The 22,302-nt window shown below is 47.7% G+C and overlaps 2 protein-coding genes across 10 annotated transcripts in view; one reads left to right on the top strand and one right to left on the bottom strand.

Moving 5' to 3' along the window:
• The first annotated feature begins 352 nt into the window (after nucleotides 1-352).
• LOC134365099 (CMRF35-like molecule 9) lies at nucleotides 353-2,144 on the top strand. The gene is made up of 3 exons (XM_063081282.1): nucleotides 353-392; nucleotides 1,382-1,720; nucleotides 2,032-2,144. Exons 1-3 carry the CDS (start codon nucleotides 353-355, stop codon nucleotides 2,142-2,144), a joined length of 492 nt encoding a protein of 163 aa, XP_062937352.1.
• The window catches only part of LOC134365178 (leucine-rich repeat-containing protein 37A2-like), a 124,113-nt gene continuing 103,525 nt past the window's right edge, over nucleotides 1,715-22,302 (bottom strand). For 5 of the 9 annotated variants that reach the window (XM_063081381.1, XM_063081384.1, XM_063081385.1 and 2 more), the window contains 5 exons: nucleotides 21,908-21,945; nucleotides 20,525-20,579; nucleotides 20,319-20,443; nucleotides 19,937-20,086; nucleotides 10,349-15,670 (listed from right to left, as the gene is read on the bottom strand). In XM_063081381.1, the coding sequence (XP_062937451.1) occupies nucleotides 20,425-20,443; nucleotides 20,525-20,579; nucleotides 21,908-21,945 (112 nt within the window). In that variant the 3' untranslated portion in view covers nucleotides 10,349-15,670; nucleotides 19,937-20,086; nucleotides 20,319-20,424. Of the gene's footprint in view, nucleotides 1,747-10,348; nucleotides 15,671-15,880; nucleotides 16,133-19,936; nucleotides 20,087-20,318; nucleotides 20,444-20,524; nucleotides 20,580-21,907; nucleotides 21,946-22,302 lie in introns of those variants that run through there. The other 4 variants (XM_063081380.1, XM_063081383.1, XM_063081386.1 and 1 more) reach the window with 4 other exon arrangements.

The following is a 22,302-nucleotide window of genomic DNA, read 5'->3' as shown; positions in this document are numbered from 1 at the left end:
CGAAAGTCCATATGTCTTTTTTTTCCCATCAAAAGACATGGATTCCCTGAATTCTACTCACAAACGCCTCCGGGCGCACAGACCAAGGTTCAGGCCCCCTGGAAGCGGCACGAGGTTGGCAGAAGCGCTCGCGTGGGTTTGCAGGCTGGGCAGGGACGCCCAGGGTTGGCACGCGGGGCTCTAAGTCAAGAGCGGAGCAGAGGCGCCTCCCCGGCCGGGCGTGCGGAGGGGTGACCCGCACGGCCCCTCCTCTCCTTCCTCGTCCACATCTTGCGCTTCAGGAGGAAGTTAAAGCACCGCGTGGCCCGGAGAGGAGCTCCAGTTCCAGGTGTCTGCTCCTGTGGCGTCCAAGATGCGGCCTCTGATCCTGCTGTGGGGCTGTCTGGTGCTCCCAGGTGAGGTTGGGTCGAGGGTCGTGGGAGGGACGTGGGGCACTTGCCCCAGCTCGCCTTTTGGGTCTGCAGAGAGAGGATCTCTTGAACCAACCTTTCCTTTCCCTGGTGCACATGCGGCCATCCCCGTGCCCACCCGCCTGGTCCTTCCCGGCTTCACCCCAGCCCACCCATGCTCAGCCTCTTCAGCCCTCCAAGGGGGGTTGGAACTTGGCTGTTCCTGGAACCTAGAGCCAGGTTTTCCGCTGTGTCTCTGCGTTCCAACCCCTTCATGGCTGTGTGGCTGTGGGAGTAGCTTTACCTCTCTAACCTGCACTTTCCTGCTCTGTGCCAAGCCTGAAGGTAGACAAACACCCCCTATACCGCAGCCCCGTTAAACTCAGCAAACATTTGAGTCTCTGCTATGCCGTTCCCAACAACCCTGAGAGATGAGGAATCATCACATTTCATGAATTCATAGGCTTGATTTTTTTCTTTAACTTTCTAACGCCTGAAACCAGGATTCATCTTATAACTGTCACTTGTTCAACTGGCAATGTATTTTCTTAATGGTATGTAAAATTATGCTGTGTCTTACATATACCATCTTAAATTCAATGAAGTCGGATATTATCATCATCTATAGATGAGAAAAAATGGCTTCTCAGTCTTTTAGCTAAGATCAAATGTATAGATGAGAAAACTCAGAGGCCCAGAGAGGTCAAGCGACTTCCCCCAAGTCACACTGCTACTAAGTTGCAGTGCTGCGCTTCAGACTTCCGGGTGTCTGAGTCTAGGGCTCCCCCCTCCCAACCCTTCAATATGTGAGGTTTAGGAAAACAGCAACGGCCCTGCCCCAAGTTGTCCCCGAAGGGAGGGGGGCTACTGGCTCTTACAGGGCTGCCCCCAAAAGGGGTGACTGAGGAAAGCCTTTCTTCCTCTCGGTAAAATGGAAATTTCCGGTATTGACCCTGGTACTTGGATCCAGGGAATTCCAACCTCCACCCCTACTGGTTATGAAGCCCTGGAGGGCCCAAAGGAGATCAGCGGATTTGAAGGTGACACTGTGTCCCTGCAGTGCACCTACAGCAATGAGCTGAGGGAGAACAGGAAATACTGGCGCAAGGAGGGCTGGCTCCTCTTCTCCCACTGCTCTGGCACTATCTATGTGGGAGCAGATGGCCAGGAGACAACAGAGGGCAGGGTGTCCATCCGTGACAGCCTCCAAGAGCTCCAGTTCACCGTGACCTTGAGGGACCTCACCCTGCAGGATGCCGGGGAGTACCGGTGTGGAGTCCAAAGACTGGGCCTCGATGAGACATTCCTGGTCTCTCTGCTTGTCTCTCCAGGTAACAAATGACTCTCCTTCCCCTGGCTGGGGAACGGGAGATGCAGAGGGGGAGAGAGAGGGGTGGGTAGGTCATCAGTGATGGATCCCATTACAAAAGGCCTTGATCCTGGTACTAACCTAATGGGGCTTGGAGGACTCAGTGAGATCATGCAGATCCAGTGCTGAGAAATGCTGGGGCACAGACAGTCCGCATGAGTCTCAGCTGTTCTTTCACTCTTGCTGCCCAAGGTCACACACTAGTAGATGGCAGAGCCAGACTGAACCCACATCTGTTGAACTCAATGCTTGGTGCCCTTCCTCCCTGCCTAGATGTGCTGGAGGGAGATTGCCGTGGGTTGGGGACCAGATGGGAATCCTGGGGAGTAAAGAAGACCCCCTTCCTGCTGTCAGAGCCGTACCTGAGCCTCCTGCGGCTGGGCTAGCCGTTCCTGCATCCCAGCCCACAGCATTGCCTAAGACATGGCCATGTTGGCCTCACTCCGGTTGCGGCCTCAGCTCCACACCTTGACCTGCTCTTCCCCAGATGTTGGAGTCCAGGGACAGGTACTAGGAGTGCCTGGGAACCAGCTTCTGGGTAGGGTTCCTGAAGGAGCAGCTTGTTGAGCTTGGGGACACTGCAGGGTGGGGGCTGGGGCTTTGGGGCCCGGGCAGGGGATAGAGCACCTCTCTGGGTGTCCAGAACCCCACCTGGACCTGCTCAACTAAGGAGAAAGAAAACAGAGAGAGCCTAGGGCAGCAGGCAGCCCCAGTCTGCCAGTCGGTGATGGCGAGGGAGGTGTTTGTATCCCCATTTCACAGAGGGGGCACCGAGGCTCCGAGAGACTAACTGATTTGCCCAAGGTCTCATGGCAGGACGGGGTGGAGCCAGGACCCAAACGCAGGTGCTGGCTTTGGTGTCTGCTCTTTTCCTCTGCTGGCCCCACCTCCGGCACCCATCTCAACCCCAGGCCCATCCCCACCAGCAGATCCCCGTCATCCACGGGTATTTTAATTCAGGGAATAAACTTGAACTCGGTGAATAATAACAGGAGCAGCAAAGCCACATTGAATCTATTCTCCATTATTTACAAGATTCTCTTAATCTCTTCCAATTATTATCAGTATTCAGACCTTATTTTTACCTAGTTATGATCAATTTTACCTATATTTTCAGCTCTCTGGTGTTTTTTGCTTGCCTTCATTTATAATTATTTATTCGTATATGATATTTGAATTATTATATTATCCTCCTGTATCAGACCCTGGTGGCCTGTTCTGATGAAAGCTGGGATATTGAGAATGAAGACTAATGGCAGTGGTGTGCTGGTCAATGTTTAGCAATGGGCTGGGGACAATTGACTTGTAGTGATTGCCAGTTTCTGTGCTGTAAATGTTCCTGCCATGGCCAATTTCCAGCCATCCACAGTTTAACAACTGGCTCATAAAATTCCTGAAAAGTCAGCCATCAGCTCTTTAGAGCCAGTGCGAGCCATCTCCAGAACATCCCGGAGTACGGTGAAACACTAGAAGAATTTCTGGGAAGGACAGAACAGGACACACGTACCCACTACCATTTCTTTTATTTGTCATTGCCCAGATGCCCCAGGCAATGAAATATGACAGGATAAAGAAGTGTAAATATCAGAAAGGAAAAGATAAATACTCTTTATTTACAAAGATTCTATAGTCTACTTAGACAAATCCGAGAATAAACTGACCAAGTGTTAGAACTTGTGTTAGAATAAAGAATGGCCGAGAAAGAGGGAGAGTGCAGATTGGCACATGGGGAGGTGACCGATGGGCCTGGGCAAGTCAGGGGGCTGGGCAGCTCCTGGAGGTTGGCTGCACCAATTCTGCCTACTGTGCTTGGTGCAGAGGACATGCATTTTGCCTTTGAGGAGTCCCAACCTAGTGGGGAGATCCAGTACACAAGTAACTACAGCATAATTGAGTATTAGCTACTCTGGAGGTGTGCACAGGGTACTGTGGGTGCACAAAGGAAAAAGAGATTTGTCCTGGAGAAAGGCTTAGGAAGGAGTTGACTTTTGAGCTGCTGGTGAAGGACAGAAAGACGTGTGTAAGCAGGGGCAGAGAGGAAAGGCATCACATGCAGAGGAACAGCATGTCAAAGGCATCGAGGCAGGCGGAGTCTCACTCAGTGGGAAACAGAGGGCAGCTCTGTATGGGGAGAAGCTAAGCTCCGAGGAGGAGAAATGTGTAAGCCAGGTTTCTAGGGCCCAGATTTCCAGCCTCCAGTTTTGACACGATTATCTAGTCCCTTGAAGCCATGTTTAACTGCAGATGTGTTGTGGTCTCCAATCTGAGAAGGAGTGAAGTAAGAAACACATTGGACACCACGGTGAGAACCCTTGAAGAGGACATAGGACACCTAAGTGCTTAGGTCCTGGCCTTGGTACTTAATAGTGCTTGGGTCCTGGCCTTGATACTTCAGTGGGTCATTTTGCTTCTCTGAGTGTCAGTTTCTGCATCTGCAGAATGGGCATAATAAATCTGTCCTGTTTCTTCTGAAGATTGAATGAGAAAATGGATCTGTAGCAATAATTGCTTTGGGAAAGGAAGTTTAGGGTGGTACATGCTGCTCTGTAACCTGGAAGGAGAATGTCAGCCAGAGGTCAGCCTGGAGGCCTGAGCACAGGCACACGAGGCAGACCTCGTCACGAGGTGGTGCTGGGGCAGCGCCCTGGACTCGGACTCCAAAGACTCAATCCTGCTTCCCTACTCCGTTCCCCTGGACAGGTCACTCAAGCTTTCTGAAGCTCAGACTCTTCATCTATAGGACGGTGATACTAATCTCCTCTCTCAAAGGGTTGGGAGGATTAGATAAAGTGGTAGTAACTTCACCTAGGGGACACTCAGGACAAGTCTTTAGTGTTCGTTTTTCCTCTCCTCCCTAGAACAGGTAGAGGCAGCTGGAGAAAGAAGTTTTCCCGGGAGTGGAGCAGGTGTCGGACTTCTAAGACTTCTAACCCTTCTAGGGGTGGAGGATCTCAGGTTGCTTTCCCCAAGGCTGGGAAAGTCTCATTAACCCCTGAGGAATTCTGTAGCCTAGGGGTTGGCTGTAGAGAGGAATAAATATGCTAATGCTGGGCTAAAGTCAAAATCTAGACACACACACAAACACACACACGTTCTAGAAAAAAACTGCCAGGTTTGGAGGGTTTGGATCTCCAAAAAAATCTATAGAGGACCTCAGTTTTGGGAACAGACTGACATGATCTCTTAGAAGCTGGGGGTAACCCAGTTTCTTCCAGGCATCCCTCTTTTGACCACCCTCCCCTACTTCTTATAAACATCTCTGAGCATCCTCAAAAGAGAGAAACTGACCCATTAGGAAGCAAGGAAGAGATCGGGGCCTCAGCTCTGAATATCTCCTTTTGTTGGGAGGAGCCTTAACGTTGAGGCAGCTTCTGCGGGGACTGCAAGGATGGAATTGGGAGAGGCTGGTCCTAGGGTCCTACTTTGTGGACAGGAGTCATTAAGAGAAGAAAACACACTTCCCTCCTCTCTCCAGGAAGCTTTCCTTCCCTGCAGCTGGTGCTCCAAGGATCCTCCCCCGCCTTAGATCCTGCTGAGCCTGGAATGAGAAGAATCTGAACTACAAACAGACCTCCCATAGGCACCCCCAACTCTTCTCTAACCACTCCTAGCCAGCAAAAGGCTGGCTTCCTGGATTGGAGACTGGGAGGCAGGGGTAGAGTTTGGGCTGTGGAGAAGGGGCCTAGCTGGGGGGATTTTTTTTCCCCTGGAGAGGGAGGGGAGAGAAATTTTGAGGGCAGGGTAGGGAATAGGCCATACAAGAACCATATCTTCCAAATCAAAAATCAGAACCAGTAAGAATATATTTGCAGGTGCCATGGAATTGGAGGATTGAAATCAAGCCCATCCTAGAATGATCCAAGCTGTGAGATCCCCACTGCAGGAGTAACAAGAAATCACCCGAATACAAGCTAGGAAGAGGGAAAGAATCTGTGTCCCCCCCACCCAATTCTCCCCTCCCTCTTATTTGGCCTGTCTCTCTTCCTGTCTGAAACAGTTGTGGTGGCCTGCAGGGACCATGCTCTCCCAGTCCTCAGTCTTGGATGCATAACTGAGTCTGAGAAGGTTGTGAATGGGCTTTGAGGAGTTGGAGGTAGGGGCTGCAATCAGAGGAAAGATGTCTGGGCACCAGGTGCTTGGGGACGGGAGGAGGCTCTGTTTTGGATAAAGTCGGGGACTCACCTCTTCTCCCCTGGCTGGCCTGACGCTCAATGCTGCAATTTGGGCTTCTCTTTCATTCAGAGCAGCCTCAGCGTAGGGCTGGGTACCTACAGCCTACCGATTCAACATGAGCCAGACAGGTGGCACAGGCTTGGAAAATGAAAAAGAGATAGAATCCCAGAGCTCCTTTTAGGTTCACACAAATCCACTCCTCAGTATCTGGTCCCTGAGGGGAGTAGAGGGGTGGGGACAGTGTCGGGGTGGTCTGCAAGCCCTTGACTCCCACTAGTTTCCTCGAGAGTCCTCCCCTCCCTCCCCCAGGCCTCTGGTAGGCTTTTCCTATCCCCATCAGGGGGAGCCCTTGGTACAATGGGGGCTCTGGAGCACTCGGAGTGGAGGACGTCCAGCTAGGTCTGCACTCCCTACACCCACAGGGCCTTCCTTTCCCCGTGGACCAGGGCTGAGCATTCCTGAAAGAGAAGATCTCATCCTCTAAGGGAATTCTGCCCTGGCCTTAAAGGGTCTACAGGAAGTGGGGTGAAATGTACAACACTGGTCCAAGCAGGTGATTAAGGGGCAAGGCAAGATAGACGGAGTAAGGCTCCTCTGGGGACATCTTGGCCCCCTGTGCAGCTTTTCTGGAGGAGTCTGGGATTCCTGGTTGGTGTGTTGGTAGTGAGGGACACCTCCTAGGGTTTATGAAAGGAACAGGGCAGGGCTGACTTCTAGAGGCAGGGCAGGAGGCTCATGGTTGAGCTGAGAGGAGCTGAGTTGTTTTGGGTGGTCCTCTCCCCATTTTAAGTATTGATAGTACACAGTCCATGCAAATGGTGGGGTGTGGCTTAGGTTTAGAAAATGAAGAAGAAAGATCTGGCTCCTTTATACAGACCTTTGGTGGGCTCTCAAAACTCTCCTTGAAGCCTGGTCTCACATCTCAGAACCTGGGAGAATATGGTGAGGGGGCTGAAGGTAAACTGGCTAAAAGGAGGGAAGGAAAGTAGGGCTCTGGTCCTAACCCAAGGGAGAAAGACACAGTCTCAGGCTCCCTCCTCCAAAATCTGTCCCCAGGAGATTCAGGGCAAGTCCTAGCTTCCAGGTCCCCAGAAGGGCCCAGGAGGCTGGCATCGAGACAACCAGGATCCTGCTTCCTTCCACTTGCTAAGGAGCTTGGGTCTCTGGACCTGTGAAGCCCTCGCAGGGCCACCCAATTCCCCTGGGAGGAAGGGATCTGATGGGGGTCAAGTGTTGGGAGCTCTGGGCAGGAAGCAGTTGTGAGCAAAGGCAGGAAACGCTCCTCAAGAGCTCTCCTCCCACAGTCAGCATCCTCCGAGGAGTTTGTTCACCATGCTCTGCCCTGGGCGCAGCAGGGAGGGAGGACCTGGGAAGGGGAGGGAGACTGGGGGCAGAGGAAAGAAGAGGCAGGGGCCCTGATGCTCACTGCCCCCTTCTCTCCCATTCCTGAGCTGGAAATTTCCCCAGTCTGTCCAGGACCACCCCAACCTGGGGCATCTGGAGGCCCCGACGATCTGAAGTCCACAGGCCCTGGCTCCCTCTCCTCATTCTGGGAACACTAGACACCCCAGCCTCCTGCCTGACTTGCCATCCCCTGTCCTTTGCTGCTTTGGCCTTTGCTGTCCCCATGACTTTTCTCTCGAAGGCAGGACCCTACAGGATCTTACACGCCTTTGGAAATCCAGCTGGAACCTGCCTCCACTGAGAAAGCTTCCCTGACACCCTCTCCCCCAGGAGTTCCCACCTCTGGGCTCCTATATCACTTTGTTCTCACTTCTCAGAACACAAACCACATTTTCTCTTGTTTTAGAATTATTTGTATTACCCTGTCTTTCCACTGAGCTGAGAGCTCCCAGAGCAGCTCTGCCCCACAGAAATAGGATGTGAGCTGAACCACGTATGCCATTTAAAATGTTCTAGTAGGGCTGGCCAGTCAGCTCAGTTGGTTATAGCACAGCCTTATAACACCAAGGTCACGGGTTCAGATCCCTGAACTGGCCAGTGCCAAAAAAAAAAAAAAAAAAAAAAAAAAAGTTCTAGTAGCCACATTCAAAAAACTAAAAAAAAAAAAAAAAAAAACAGGTAAAATTAATTTTAATAACATTTTATTTAACCCAATGGACTCAAATATTATTTCCACATGTAATCAATATAAAAATTATTAATGCCATATTTTACATTTTTTTCAAACTGAGTCTTTCAGATTCAGTGTTTTGTTTGCACTTATAGTACATCTCAATTTGGATTAGTCTTGTGCTCAATAGTCAAGTGTGGGTGGCAGCTCCTATAATGGACAGTGCAGTTCTAGAGAACACAGATGGAGCCCCACATCTTTACTAAAAGTCCAGATCACATCTTGTGATCACTACTTGGGTTTGAATACTGGCTCAACCACTAGCTGTGTGACCTTAGACATGTCCCTTAACCACTCTGTGCCAAAACTATGTCATTTGTAAAATGGGCTTAACAACCTTAATAGAATTGTTGTAAGGATTACATGAATTGCTTAGAATAATGCCTGGCACACAGTAGGTGCTCAATGAAGTTTAGCTCTTTCTTTTTGGCTGCTGACCAGTAGCTATCTTTATTTCTGCATGATGCTAACCTTGACCCCAAACAATTGTCTGCTGAAAGATTGAATGAAAAAAATACTCCTTTGCCCTCTAGTAGACTGAGGCAGAATTCAGCTGAGCAGGGTGAGTGAGTTTTATCTGGAGAAGTTGGAAAAGGACTGAAGAGAAGGCTGTGAGTGGCTGGCAGAAGGCTCTTTGGAGGGCGAGACCGAGGCTTACAGCTGTGTGCCATGGAATTTGGAAACAGTAACAGAGCAAGCAGCATAAGGCCTGATAATTCATTGCTACAATGAAGTTTCCGGGGTTCAAAGAAGGGAGGTTTAGAGGGCTTGGAGCCTTCAGAAAACACTTCACAGAGCAGGGTGAGGTTTGGAAAAGTGAGCAGTGAGTGATATGGAGTTTGCTGAGTGCTGATAAAAAGGGACTCATTGGAAGAAAGGGTCTGATTGGAGTCCGGCCCACTGCCCATGGCCGTAACCTCCCTCCCGGTCACAGGCCTTGTTGGAGAGAAAAAGCATCTGAGATTTGCATTTTGACGCCACAGCGCCCTCTGCTGGACATGCAGGTCAGAGCAACAGAAGGAGTGAGCGGTGCTGGGATTTGGGGTCTCAGTGACAAAGTTCTATGCAGGGCAAGTTCTGTGCGGGCTGTTCTTTTCCCCATTCCCCAGACACTCCTGGGGAGATCACGCAATCAGAATCCCTTAACAAGAGTAGAGGAAGCTTATGCAAGATGAACAGCCTCAGAAGTGTAATTGCCTATTGGTTCACGTTTATTTGCTTACAGTGGTGTAGATAAACATGTACTACATTAAATTGATTTCACCTCCTAATCCTTTGGAGTTGTAGGGCTGTGGGCTAGAGGCAAATAAGTAATAATAGCATCTAACACTCGTGGAGCCCTACTATGTGTCAGGTGCTATTCTTAACATTATGTTACAGATGAGGAAACTGAGGTACAGAGAGGTGTAAGTCACCTGCCTAATGTGACAAAGCTAATATATGAAAGAACCAGAATGACTGGGCAGTCTGGCTCCAAAGTGTGTGCACTGAATCACCATGCTGCCTCCTGTTTCTCTGAAATAATCAAGGCCATTTCACCCTTCCATGAGATATACTGAGTCCTGGTGCTCCATGAATCTAGACCGTCCTAGCTCTGTTTCTGATTCTCTGACCAATGCTAAATCATTTCTTAAAAAGCAGGGTTAACATTTACTGATGCATGTAAGGGAGCAAAAGTAACATCTTTTCCTCACCCATCACAGGCTTCATGGCTGACAAGGCTACAACAAATCACAGATTCACAAGAGAAAAGTATAACAAATGTCTTTAACCACAGTTTTATGTGACACAGGAGGCTTCAGAAATGAAGATCCAAAGACCCAGGGAAAACTGTATTTTTATGCTAAGTCTGATGAAGGAAGTCGATAGTTGTGGAGAAACGTGACTGGACAAAAAGGGGTATGATCTAATGGTAATAAACTGGGGGTGGGAGGAGACCAAGCGAGGCGTTTCTTCAGGTTCTTTGTTTCTGTATGACATTCCCCCCCCAGCCCCACCTGGCATAGGGAAGGACCCCTCTCCCATGAGGGTCTATGACCTGCTTTCAGGGGAAGTAGGTCTAAGGATTCTTTTATGGACAGCTCTCACACAGAAAGGCTGGAGAAAGTCAGAGAGTAACCTCCAAGGTGCCATATTTGGGGCACTGTGTCCTGCACCCTTCTGGATTATCTCACGTAAGCTCCATAATGGCCTTGTGAAATGGCTACTGTTATTCTACTCCTTTTACTGATGGAGAAGTGTGTTAGTTTTCTATTTCTGCATAACAAATCACTGCAAACTTAATGACGTAAAACAACATACATTTATTATCTCATAGTTTCTATGGGTTAGAAGTTCAGTCATGGTTTAGCTGGATCTACTCAAGGTCTCACAAAGCTGTACTCAAGATGTCGCCCAGACTGTGTTCTCATCTGGAGGTTTGGGTATAGGAGTGAGGGTTCTGGCTTCTTGCTGGCTGTCAGCTGAAGGCAGTTCCTTTCCACATGGGCTTTGCCAGTGTATCAGTCAGGGTCCTCCAGAGAGACAGTAGGACACACACGCACATGCACACGCACACGCGCACACGCACACACACACACACACACGCACACACACAGAGATACTTATTCCTAGGAATTGGCTTACACGATTGCAGAGGAGGGCAAGTCTGAAGTCCGGGCAAACCAGCAGGCTGGAACCTCTCAGACAGGATCTAACGCTGCAGTCTTATGGCAGAATTTCTTCTTTCTCAGGGAAACTTGATTTTGTTCTTAAGGCCTTTCAACTGATTGGGTGAGGCCACCCACCTTACTGAGGGTAATCTCTACTTAAAATCAACTGATGGTGAATATTAACCACATCTACAAAATACCTTCCCAGTAACATCTAGATTAGTGTTTGACTGAACAGCTGGGTGCCATAGCCTAGCCAAGCTGACACAAAAAAGGAACTGTCATGCCCAACATGGTTGCTTGCTTCACCAAGCCAGCAAGGAGAGCCTTTAGAGTGAGCTGGCTAGCAAGGGGGAGTCTTGTATAATGTAAGGAAGTCATAAGAATGACATCTCATCCACTTTGCCATATGCTACTGGTTAGAAGCAAGTCATTGGTCCTGCCCACAATCAAGGGGAGGGATACACAATGGCCGGGACACCAGGAGGTGGGAACATCTGAAAGTTTGTCTGCCATGGAAGCCAAGGCTCAGAGAGGCAAGGAGAGACCCAGGATCCTGCGGTGGTGACACCTGTGGTCTGTTAAAGGCTCTATTGGAAGTCCCCTGCTGTGATCCTTGCTGGTTCCATTTCCACGTGCGGGCTCAGGTGTGTGCCAAAGTTCTGTCTCTTTTTCACACTCTTTCCTTGGACAACTCAGCCTCTTGTAGGTTCCACTGTCACAGGCAGGCCCAAGAGGCCAAATCCCAGCCTCCTGGCTCCAGAGTGTCTGCTTCTCATCTGCCTGTTTCCACTTGGGTATTCGCATGTCTCAAACACAGGGTTGTGGAAAGACCCTGGCCTGGTCTCAGCCTTGGCATAGCCACCAGCTCTCTGAGGGTGCTGGACCTCTGCTTCTCAGTTTCCTGGTCTTCGACCTTCTCACAGTCACATCCAGTTCTCTCTGCATCCTGTAGCATCTACCTCTTCATTCTCTCTTGCATCTGCCCACTGCGCTCCATCCTCACCGTCTCTCAGAAAGCTCTCTGGGGTAGCTGTCTGCTGCTACTCATGCCTCCTTCCAATCCATTCAGCAGCTGGAATGATCATGTCCCCCCTCCTGAAAGCCTTTCAATGGCTTTCCACTGCTCCTGGCATCAGAGGTGAGCTCCTTAGTCTGACTTGCCAGTCCCTGCGTGGCTGAGCTCTGGCTCTCATCTCCAGCCTTCCCTCCTGGATATGTGGTTCCATGAAGTAGGGATTATGCACCCCTTGTGGCCCCAGCACCTAACACCATGCCTGGCACCCAGGAGGAGCCAACACATACCTGACAATTTCTGAACTACAGGGACGAACCTTTGAAAAGAGTGGGCTGAATCAGGCAATCGTTAAGTTCCTGCCTGTGATTCCTGTAATCCCTGTTTCATCCAGATACACTTGTCCCAGACAGCCAGGCATTACTATAAATAGATCGGCTGGTTCCCCAACTGGCCACACCAGACCTTATTGCCACTTCCATGCCTTTGTTTCTATTCTTCTAATGATTGTCCTCCAGATTACATCCTATATTTACATGTTTATATAGGGCATATTGTTTGTACCCTAAAAACTACAATGCGCATCAAAGTCTCAATTTTACTTACTTGCCTTTACTTATTTTCCTCCTAAGCCACAGAACACTTTCACTTCATTTATCATTTATGTGGTACCTTATCATGTGTTGTTCATTCTTTTAATCTCAGTGGACGTCACTGTTACTGTTTCTGTCGTCAGTAGCTGTTTAGCTTTAGCTACGTATCTTCACTCCTCGTTTCTTCTTTTTAAAATTATTTCTGGTGTTCCAAGGCTGCGCTCTAACCAACTGAGCCAAAGGGCCAGACTTAACATTATGTTGGGGCTGGCGAGTTAGCTCAGTTGGTTAGAGTGCAGCATTGGAACGCCAAGGTTAAAGGTTCGGATCCCTGTACCAGCCAGCCCAGGAAAAAACATTAACTGAGATTTAATTCACCATTGTAAGTGTATAATTCAGTGATTTTTAGTATATTCACAAGATTGTGCAACCATCACCACTATCTCATTCCATAATATTTTTATTACCCTGAAAAGAAATCCTGTACCCATTACTCCCTCCTCCCTGCAGCCCCTGACAACCCCTAACATACCTCTGTCTCTATGGATTTGCCTGTTGTGGGCACTTCATATAAACAGAATCACACAATATGTGGCATTTGTGTCTGGCTTCTTTCACTTAACATAGTGTTTTCAAGGTCTGTCCACATCATAACACGTATCAGTACTTCACTCCTTTTTATGGCTGGATAATATTCCATTGTAGGAATATATCAATTTTTTGTTTATTATTTTTGGTGGCTGGGCAGGACAGGGATCTGAACCCTTGATCTTGGTGTTATCAATACCTCACTCTAACCAACTGAGCTAAACAGCGAGCCCCTAAATTTTATTTGTTCTTCTGTTGATGGGTGTTTGGGCTGCTTCCACTTTTTGGCTATTATGAATAATTCTACCATGAACATTTGTGTACAAGTCTTCGTCCCTTCTCGCATCTAAGACCTTCCATCTGGGATCAATTTCCTTTTGCCTGAATTGCATCCTTTAGAATTTCCTTTGGTGAGGCTGATGGTAAACTTTCTTAGTTTTTACTTGTTTGAAAATTTGAATTCTAGGTTGTAAGTTATTTTCATTCAGCACGTTCGAGATATTCCACTGGCTTATGGCTTCCATTATTGCTGTCGAGAAGGCTGCTCTTAAGATTTTTCCCTATATTTGGCATTCCAAAGTTTCCTTGTGATGTATGTACAGGTGGATTCTGTTTTATTTATCCTACTTGGGACTCTTCGGGCTTCCAGAACTTGTGAATTGCTGCCTCATCAGTACTGAAATTTTTTCAGCCATTGTTTTTTCACATCCAGCCCTTGCCACATTCTCTTATTCTTTCTTTCTAGAACTCTGATTAAATTATGTTATTCCTTTTCAATGTCTCTCAAACTCTCTTCTTTTTTTGCCCCTCTTTTCTGCATTCTGGGTAATTTCTTCTGCTCTGTCTCCCAGTGCCTCTCTGGGATCCCATTTTCTCTAGGCTTTGGCCTGGAAATTCATCTCTCGTCAAATGTCTGTGATACTGTTGAGAAGATTTTTTTAAAAAATCCTTTATCCAGCATTTGCACTTGTTCTCAGTGGGAGGGCTGATGTGAATAACTTAGCCCATCATTTCTGGAAATGTAAGTCCCACCCTCTTCCGCATTCCCCTTGCTCGATGTGTGTTCTCCTTTCCCTGCTGATCCACACTGGAGCCATTCTCCAGGGACTGCCTCCAGTTCCACCTCTTCCAGCAGCCCTTCCCTGTCGCATCCCTGTTGAGCTTTCCTGCTGCAGAACTAGAACTGATCATCTCTCATTCAGCAGCAGTACCTTGCGACTTCTCTTGCATTGTTTACTTATAACTTAGAGACTGATTTATTGTCTCCTACAGTGATGATCCACTCAGGGAAGGCAGGAATACCCCCCACCAGTGGCTCAAAGTCCCGGCGAATCAGGTGTGGTGGGGATGGGGGAAGATTTGGGTTCAGTAGGTTTGAAGCAGTTTTTGGTGTCTGGCCAGGCATCTTGCGGTGCGGATTAAAACCCCTGACACATACTGTTACATTAAACCCCTATTTGGCTCCACGGGACCTCCTCCCAAGCTGGATGCTGCTAAAAGAGGGAGCTTGAGTCTGGAAACCCGGGGTCAGACATCTCACTGGGGCAGTACAGGAGGCTCAAAGGCAGCCTCATTGTCCCGGCACGACGATAGGAGGCATCACATGCATCCACATTGCAGCCCTGGGACACGTTTGCACACATCGGGGTTGGGCGGGAACTTAGGAAGACACAAAGGAATGTGACCACCCCAAAGTGTACCCTCTTTCAGTCCCCAAGACTCAAAACAGGATATGGCGACCGACCTCCCCTTCAAACCATCTCCTTGTCCCTTCTCCCCCTGGGCCCCGTGCTAAGGAGGCGCCTCACAGAATTCCAGTTTCGGATCCAGTGTTGTTTCTCTGCCTGCCTAATTTTTTTTCCCCGTATATAAAGATGACCGGTAAGGGGATCTTAATCCTTGACTTGGTGTTGTCAGCACCACGCCATTCCAAGTGAGACACGGGCCAGCCAGATCACTCACTTCTTTGAAGTGTCTTTTCTTTTTGCCTCTTGGCCACTTGAGGAATCGGTTCACTCTCTGCAGCCTTTTTCCTGCGCTCTCAGTGATGCTCTGACCCCTCAATGATTCTCTGATCCTTCCCAATGCTCTGATCCTTCAGTGATTCTCTGATCCCTCCCTCACTTGTTTGAAGTACTCATTCCTCACGCCTCTTCACCGCTGGAGGACTCTGTACACTCTCTGCAACCTTTTCCCTACACTCTCAATCTTTGCCAGGCTGTTCTCCTGTGGTTGGGCAGTTTCTAATTTAACAATATTTTGTGTTTAAGTTTGGGACCTAAAAGACTAGACTGCATAAGCATGGTAGTTTTTTCTTTCTTCTTAAACTCATCGATTTTTTCTTGAATTTCCGTATCTAACAAATTTTCGAGAAAATAGAGCTTCCCCAATTTAATTGTGTAGAGTGAATTGTTGGATTCAGGTATGAGAGAGGGGCTATTTGTATATTTTTCTTCAAGTAATCCAGGGATGCATCTTCATCCTGTATATTTGAAAAAAGCAGTTTAATGAATGGCAATAATGTTGGTTGTATATTTTCTAGGTTTCCCTCGGATAGATAATAGGTAATTTAGTGCATGTATAATTTCACTTTTATCATTTAGGTCTAGCTCCTCATTCATATCTGACCAGATGATGCAAGTTTTCTCTGAGGATGACTTCTCTGGCTCAATCGTCAGCTCAGTGCTTGTGTTCTTCTTCCAGGCTTTTAATATTTTCATGAAAGCTCTTTCTGGGTTTCTTATAGATGCCTCCTCAACTGTCAAAAGAGAAGAGACTGCTTTTGAAAAGGAAGACTCATAGAGCAGCTTTTTGTCAGGCCACAGCTATACATCCCAGTCAAATAAATTAGGAGTCAGCAAACATAGGAGTGCCATTTAGAGAGGAGGAAAATAAACCAACACTTAAATCTATGAAATAGCAACAACAAAAGGAGAAAAAGACATCATTTGAAAAAGTGGCCACCTACTCAGAACATTCCATTGAGATTATTCCATTGGTCCCCAATGGCCAATTGCCCAGTACTCATGCCCGAGGCTGGAAGACAGATATTCCCCCAGTCAGCTGGCCTATCTGCAGATCTTCCATGTCTCCTCACATTCAAGTGCCCCATACTGTCCTGCCTCATGTCCAGATGTAGTGCAAGTCTTCCTCTCTCCACCTCTTTAGTGTGCTTTTGTTCTCAGTACCATCATAGCTGACGATGATGAAAGGCAGTTCTCTGAGGGGAAAAAGGGCAGAGACGCTAAAGCAGAAACCCCACTCCCCCTGCTAACAAACCTTCATCTGGATGTCTTTCTCCACCTACCAGCTCAGTTCCTTCACTTGGTCCCTGCTCCCACATAGCATAGCCCCCATAACAGAAGGCTCCAGGGCTGGCCCGTGGCTCAGTAGGGAGAGTGTGGTGCTGATAACACCAAGGTCTGGGGTTTGATCCCTGTATCAGTCAGAAGCCAAAATAATTTTAAAAAAAGAAAGTGAGGGCATATTGGAGGTGGGTAGGCCCTTCATCCAGTATGACTGCTGTACCCATGAGAAGAGAATGACGCACACAGAGAGGAGAATGGCAAGTGAATAGAGAGACACAGTGGAGAACACCCTGTGACAATGGAGGCGGGGACTGGAGTAACATGTCCACAAGCCAAGGGATGTCAACATTGCTGGCAATACTAGAAGCTAAGAGAAAACGTGGAACAGATTCTTCTTTAGTATCTCCAGAAAGAACCAACCCTGCTGACTTCTAGATTTTGGATTGCCAGCCTCCAAAACTATCAGAGAATAAATGTCTGTTGTTTTAAGCCACCCAGTTTATGGTACTTTGTTACTACTGCTCTAGCAAACTAATACAAGTTGTTTGTGTTCCTTATATATTCTGGAAACTAGACACTTATCAGATGTATGATTTGCAAATAATTTCTCCCATTCTGTGGGTTGTCTTTTCACCTTCTTGTCAGTGCCCCCTTAAGCATAAAAGCTTTAAATTTTGATGAGTAGATAAAAATTTACCTATTTTTCTCTTCCATCTGCTTCTGGTGCTATATTTAAGAAACCATTGCCTAAGCCAATGTCACAGAGATTTACTCCTATGTTTTCTGCTTTGTGAAGAGCTTTGTGGTTTTAGCTGTTACGTTCAGGTCTATGATCCACGCTGAGTTAACCTTTGTTGAAGGGAAGGAAGGAAGGGGTGCCACTTTATCCTGTGCACGCGGATATCCAGTTGTCCCAGCACACAGGGTTTTTTGGCCCTGCTCATAGAGGGCTGCAGGTGAGGGAGGTATGGCGAGAAGGATGCCGACATCCTCGCTGGGCACCTCTGTCTCTCTCTCTGCTTCTGAGCAGGCCCCCGGGACCCCAGGTAGCCAGGCCCTGCCCCCTCCCTTCTGAATCTGAGGTTTTTCACTGGCTGGGAGAAGAGGGAGGCAGTCGGGGGTCAGTGTGCTGTGGGAACAGGTTCTAGTTCCCTTTTTTCACTTTTTCAAGCCCTCCCTGCTTTCTGTGCCTAATCATGGAAAAACAGAGGCAAGGAAGCTGGCCGCGCCACCTTGAGTGACTGCCTACACGGAGGAAATGAGTCACATGAGGTGTGGGACCAGTCCAGCTGTCTTAAGTGCCACAATCCTCACCCTGATGTTGCTATTTCCAGCCCCTAAATCAAGACTGCTCTCTCTGCTTGCAGACAAGGAAGAGGAGCTGGGCTGGGGCCGCCAGGAAGGGTTGGTTTGGTTTGGACATTTTAATCCATTCGAACGCTGTGGGTCTCCTGAAGCAGAGCATGGTGAGTTCTGATTCATGCGCCTGGGGGTAGGGGGCTCACACAACTGGGCCACCAGGGCTTCCTCCGTGGGACAATCAGAATTGGCAGGTGCTTCCTTCTGCCAGGGATGGGATGATGTGTTGATCGGGATGGCTACTGGGGACCACTGACAACACAGGATTCTGAACAACCCCTGCTTAGGTCATCAAGACCCAGGAAAACTCCCTGAGGAAAATGGGCAGGAAGAGCAGCTGCCCTACAACCAGGTGGCTGTCCTGGCAGTCACACACACCTGGGAAATCGTGTGATCTCCAGCTGTGCTAATGGCCCTGAGGGGAGAGATCGCTATCCCTTAAGACGCAACTCAGGAGTCCTCCATCAGCTCCTCCTGGAAGCTTTCCTTACACATCCCCAGCCTGCAGCCCCCCAACCCCCAGCTGGGTTAGGGACCCCTACTGGGTTCCTGTAATATTCTGTGCTTACCCCCATCCTAGCAACTATAAGCTGTTTGGAGCAATCATTTTTCTTGGTATTTCCTGCAAGTGCCTGGCACAGGTCATAAAAGGAGGGAACCTGCACCAACCAGCTGACCAAAAATAAGGAGGGACTAAATCTTAACTGTCCAAATGTCTCTAAGGGAAAATAGGTAAAATAACAAAGCTGGGTGGAAGGAACTGGAAGGAAGGAGACAAATGTGAATTTTAGGATTGTGGATGTTCACTGGTGAGGGCTTTTCTCTCCATTGAGGATATTCCTTGGTTGTGCTAACTTTTTCAGGCCATACTATTTGAGAGCAGAGACAGCCATGACCATTTTTTGTTTGTATGTTTTTGGTCCCCTGATGGCCAGCAGGAGCTGGTTATTTGTTTAAATGTAAATGTGGCTGCCCAGCCCAGGTCTACCCAAGTTGCTGGGGTGGGGCCAGGGCAACCAGCAGCCCCCTCAGGCTCACACTCCACACAGCCCCTTGAGGAAGCCAGCTGCCCTGAGGGATTTAACAACTACTGACTTCTACTCTTGCACACTCATTTAGGAAGTGGCAATGGGGAGTTACAGATACCGTTTGTCCCTGGTGTGTGTCAGGCCCTGTGCTAGGCCTTTTACACATTCTTACCCTCCATCCAAGAAGTCTGATGTCAAAGGACACAATGACAACAGATTTAAAATCTCTATTGCAGCAGCACTTCATTCCCTAAAATGAAATAAGTGTCCCAGTGAGCTGAGCAAAGTGGGCTGATGTTATAGACAGAAGAGGGCTGAAGACAGCAAAACAACAAGAAAGCAGCTCAGTCATTTCAAAGTTACTTTTCTTGTAAGGTGGGGACAGGAAGACAGAACAATAGAAAAATGACTGACTAGTTTACATCAGGATACTTCTGGCTGTCTCTTTTGTGTCAGGATTAAAGCAAAATGAGCTTCTGTATCACACTTATTGCAGATTTAAACTGTCCTGTTCAGGAAACTGCCTGTTATCTCTTTACCTGATTTCTCAGAATGTCAGAACACAACCTAACTGACATGGAATTTAGCAGGGGTGACTCCATTTTGAATTTTAGTCTTGTCTGTTGGGGCCTAGTGCAGGAATTTAGTCCAAAACAGCGGCCTCCTACAATTTTTATTTAACATTGGTTAATGGCAAATTGCGATTAGAACCCTCGGTGGTCCTGTGTAGATGTGTGTCCGTGATGCTCAGGCCAGACACTCACAGCCTGAAGGACAAGTGTGGCAGAAGGGTCCTCCCCTTTTGAAGCTGTTTCAGTTTTACTTTTCACCACAAAGCTGGTAGATGGGGGGCTGGGACAGGAAAGGGGTGGAGGGGCAGAGGAGCCGTGGCAGGTCCCAGGCCCTGAATGGGAATTGTGAGCTCCTGCTTCCTGGTCCCTGTGGATTCTTGGCACCTTTAGCTGCAGTGTCCCCATCACACCCTTGGCTCTGTATTTGAATCAGCCTTTCATTCATACCCCATGCCCTCCCAATCCCACAGGGCCCTGGCTTTCTGTGCTGCTTTTGGTGAATAAACTGCCCTCACCACCCACTGTGGACCCACCTGTCACCAGGCCCAGGTCTGGCTGCCCGCCCCCTTTCAAAAGTAGACCTTCAAAAGGACCACTGGCTCCCATGACAGATCCTACCTTCAGTCTCACTTTGCTTGCCCATGGCCCTGGTTATTCATATATAAATATTTAACTGTTTACATTTTAATTTCTTACCATATGGCTAGAATTGCTTATGAATTTTATATGTTTCAATAAAAAAAAGTATTTTACGCACAGTGCTGAAAGGTGAGAAAATAAGATTTGCAGGTGGCCTGAGGCAGGACAGGGTCACTCTGTGTTCCCCTCACGCACCTCGCTTTCCTCTCCCTCATCAGGCATATCTATTTACACAGAATCCTCTGTTCCAGCTGATTCACGGAGCACCCTAGGATAAGAAAAACAATGTCAAGGCTTTTACTCTTGAAAACAGCAACTAACAAGCTGGCCAGTTAACTCAGCTGCTCAGAGCACAGCCTCACATCACCAAGGTCCTAGGTTCAGATACCCTTACTGACCAGCCAACAAAAAAATAAAATAAAAATAAAACTTTTCATTATCTCCTCATTGTAGATACAAATTTTAAATTGTTCCCAATCATTTACCCTCTATTCTTGTACCTCTCATCCTCATCTGAAGACTTCTTGTCATGCAGCTTTTTGGCCATGTTTTTCTGGCGGGTAGCACTCGGCGGTTTATATATATCCCTAAGCCACAGAGGCTTCCTTAACAGGAAAAAGCCTTTCTAGAAAAGAAAAGGGGAAATATTAATTCTGCATTTCCCCTGCTATCTCTGGGCACAGGAGTGAATCCTTCTCAAATTTACCTGAGAGTGATTTTTCTCTGAGAATTTCCTATGCCGCAGAAATCTGAAACAGCCCCTTGGGAGAAAACACATGCACAAGACAATTAGTAATGCCATTTTCCATGTCTCTCACAATGTACATCTCTGGTCTTATTAGGACTAAATGTGCACCTCAGTCCATAATCACAATGAGTAAATCACCACAGAGCAGGGACCTTCAAAAAAAATTTCATGCATGCTGGGCTTCCAGAAGCTCTCGTCTGTCCTAAAGGTCCTCACAACGTCTCTGGGGAGAACTGTGTATGCAGCATGGAGTACAGGCAGGACTGTCAGCCCCATATACTTCCTCGACCAAGTGCCCTCGTGCAGTGAACAAAGTGCACAGCCACACTGGGCAGAAGGGTCTGCTGTCTCCAGAAGCATTTTACATCAGTCCCTTTCAGACTGTCTCACAAGCGTCATCTGCTGGGGGGTGGGGGATGAGGTGCCTCTGTTTTCCTAGAAGCTTTATCCTAGAAGTTGAATCACATCAAACAAATGCCTGCGTTCAACTAGCCAGGTTATCTACGCCACTGATTTTAATACTGCAGGCTGTCACTGATGAGTGAGTGGGTGGTGGAACCAGTTTAAAGGACATGACTAGCACTAAAACACAAGATATTCTTTCTGAATCAAACAGAATATGAAAAAATCAGAGTGCATCATTTCAGAAACTACCTGTGTCTATATATGTGTGTACTGATTTGTGACGTAAAATGTAGCTCGCAGCCCAAGCACCGTAAAATCAATGGAGAAATCCCCCGCTAGGAAAAGAGCCAGCCTCTTCTGACAATCACTGCAGTGAGACCATCGGGCAAGATACTTTCCCTTTCTCCTTCTGTTTCCTTATAATAAAAGGAAGAGACAAACTACTGCCTGAGGGCTCTCCTAGTTAAACACTGTGAGGTTTGGATAAAAGGAATAGAGAGTGGGGCCCCAAATCCAGTAGGATAAGAAGGTAGGTTTTCCTGTCACTTTAGAGGAAGGACTCATGTATTCTACCTTCTGTGAGCCTTGAATTACCTCGATATCATGTGGCCTTCCCTATCCCCTCTCCAGAGCCTCCAAGAAGGCCTCTGGCCTGGCCTGGTGCCCACTCCCCAGCAGAAGGAACAGGCACCACCAAAGCCTCTCCCCTCCACTCTTTCTTGGCAGGACAGCAGGTGCATCCTTGCTAGTCACTGCTAACTCAGCTCTGCCTGGGGAACTACTGTTGCTGGGGTCACGCAGAGCCCTGGGTTAAGGAAGTATTCTTCCTGCCTCTGGCAGTTTTCTCACTGCAATTGAGGGAATTGAAATAGATAAATATTAAGTTCTTCTCTAGTTCTAAAATTCTAGTTTAAAAATTGCCAGATTAATACTTACCCTGGGGACCTTTCTGGTACTTCTCTATGAGAATAAATCTGTTTTGGAAAAAAACAGGATCATGATTATCCATCACAGTGACCACTATCTCCAAATCTTTATTCATTCCTTTTATTTATTTGAAGTCTTATCTACCTGGTAAGATAACTTTTTGGGGAACAGGAACTCTATCCTGTTAAACAGTTCTTTCATTCTTCTACAGTACCTAGCTTAGGGTCTTGCATGCAGCTGGCACTTACTGACTCTTTAAACCTTCAACGGATAATTTCTAGCAAAAACTCTTAAACGTAGGAAAAAAAGGAAACATCTGTAACTTGATAAAAGTATCTCCCGGAAACCTAAACAACAGCATGGTTTTAAAGTCAAGAACAAGAGTATGACACCTATTATGACAG

The sequence above is a fragment of the Cynocephalus volans genome, chromosome 16 (genome assembly GCF_027409185.1).
Source record: "Cynocephalus volans isolate mCynVol1 chromosome 16, mCynVol1.pri, whole genome shotgun sequence".
NCBI classification, from domain to species: Eukaryota; Metazoa; Chordata; class Mammalia; order Dermoptera; family Cynocephalidae; genus Cynocephalus; species Cynocephalus volans.
This window is presented reverse-complemented; position numbering and strand designations above follow the sequence as displayed.

Bases quoted from the DNA above. Each gene is read 5' to 3' on its own strand.
- LOC134365099 (XM_063081282.1), top strand. From the start codon at position 353: ATGCGGCCTCTGATCCTGCTGTGGGGCTGTCTGGTGCTCC. The intron at 393-1,381 runs CAGGTGAGGTTG...CCTCCACCCCTA, and splicing joins GTGGGGCTGTCTGGTGCTCC to CTGGTTATGAAGCCCTGGAG. The intron at 1,721-2,031 runs GTAACAAATGAC...CTCCCTGCCTAG, and splicing joins CTCTCTGCTTGTCTCTCCAG to ATGTGCTGGAGGGAGATTGC.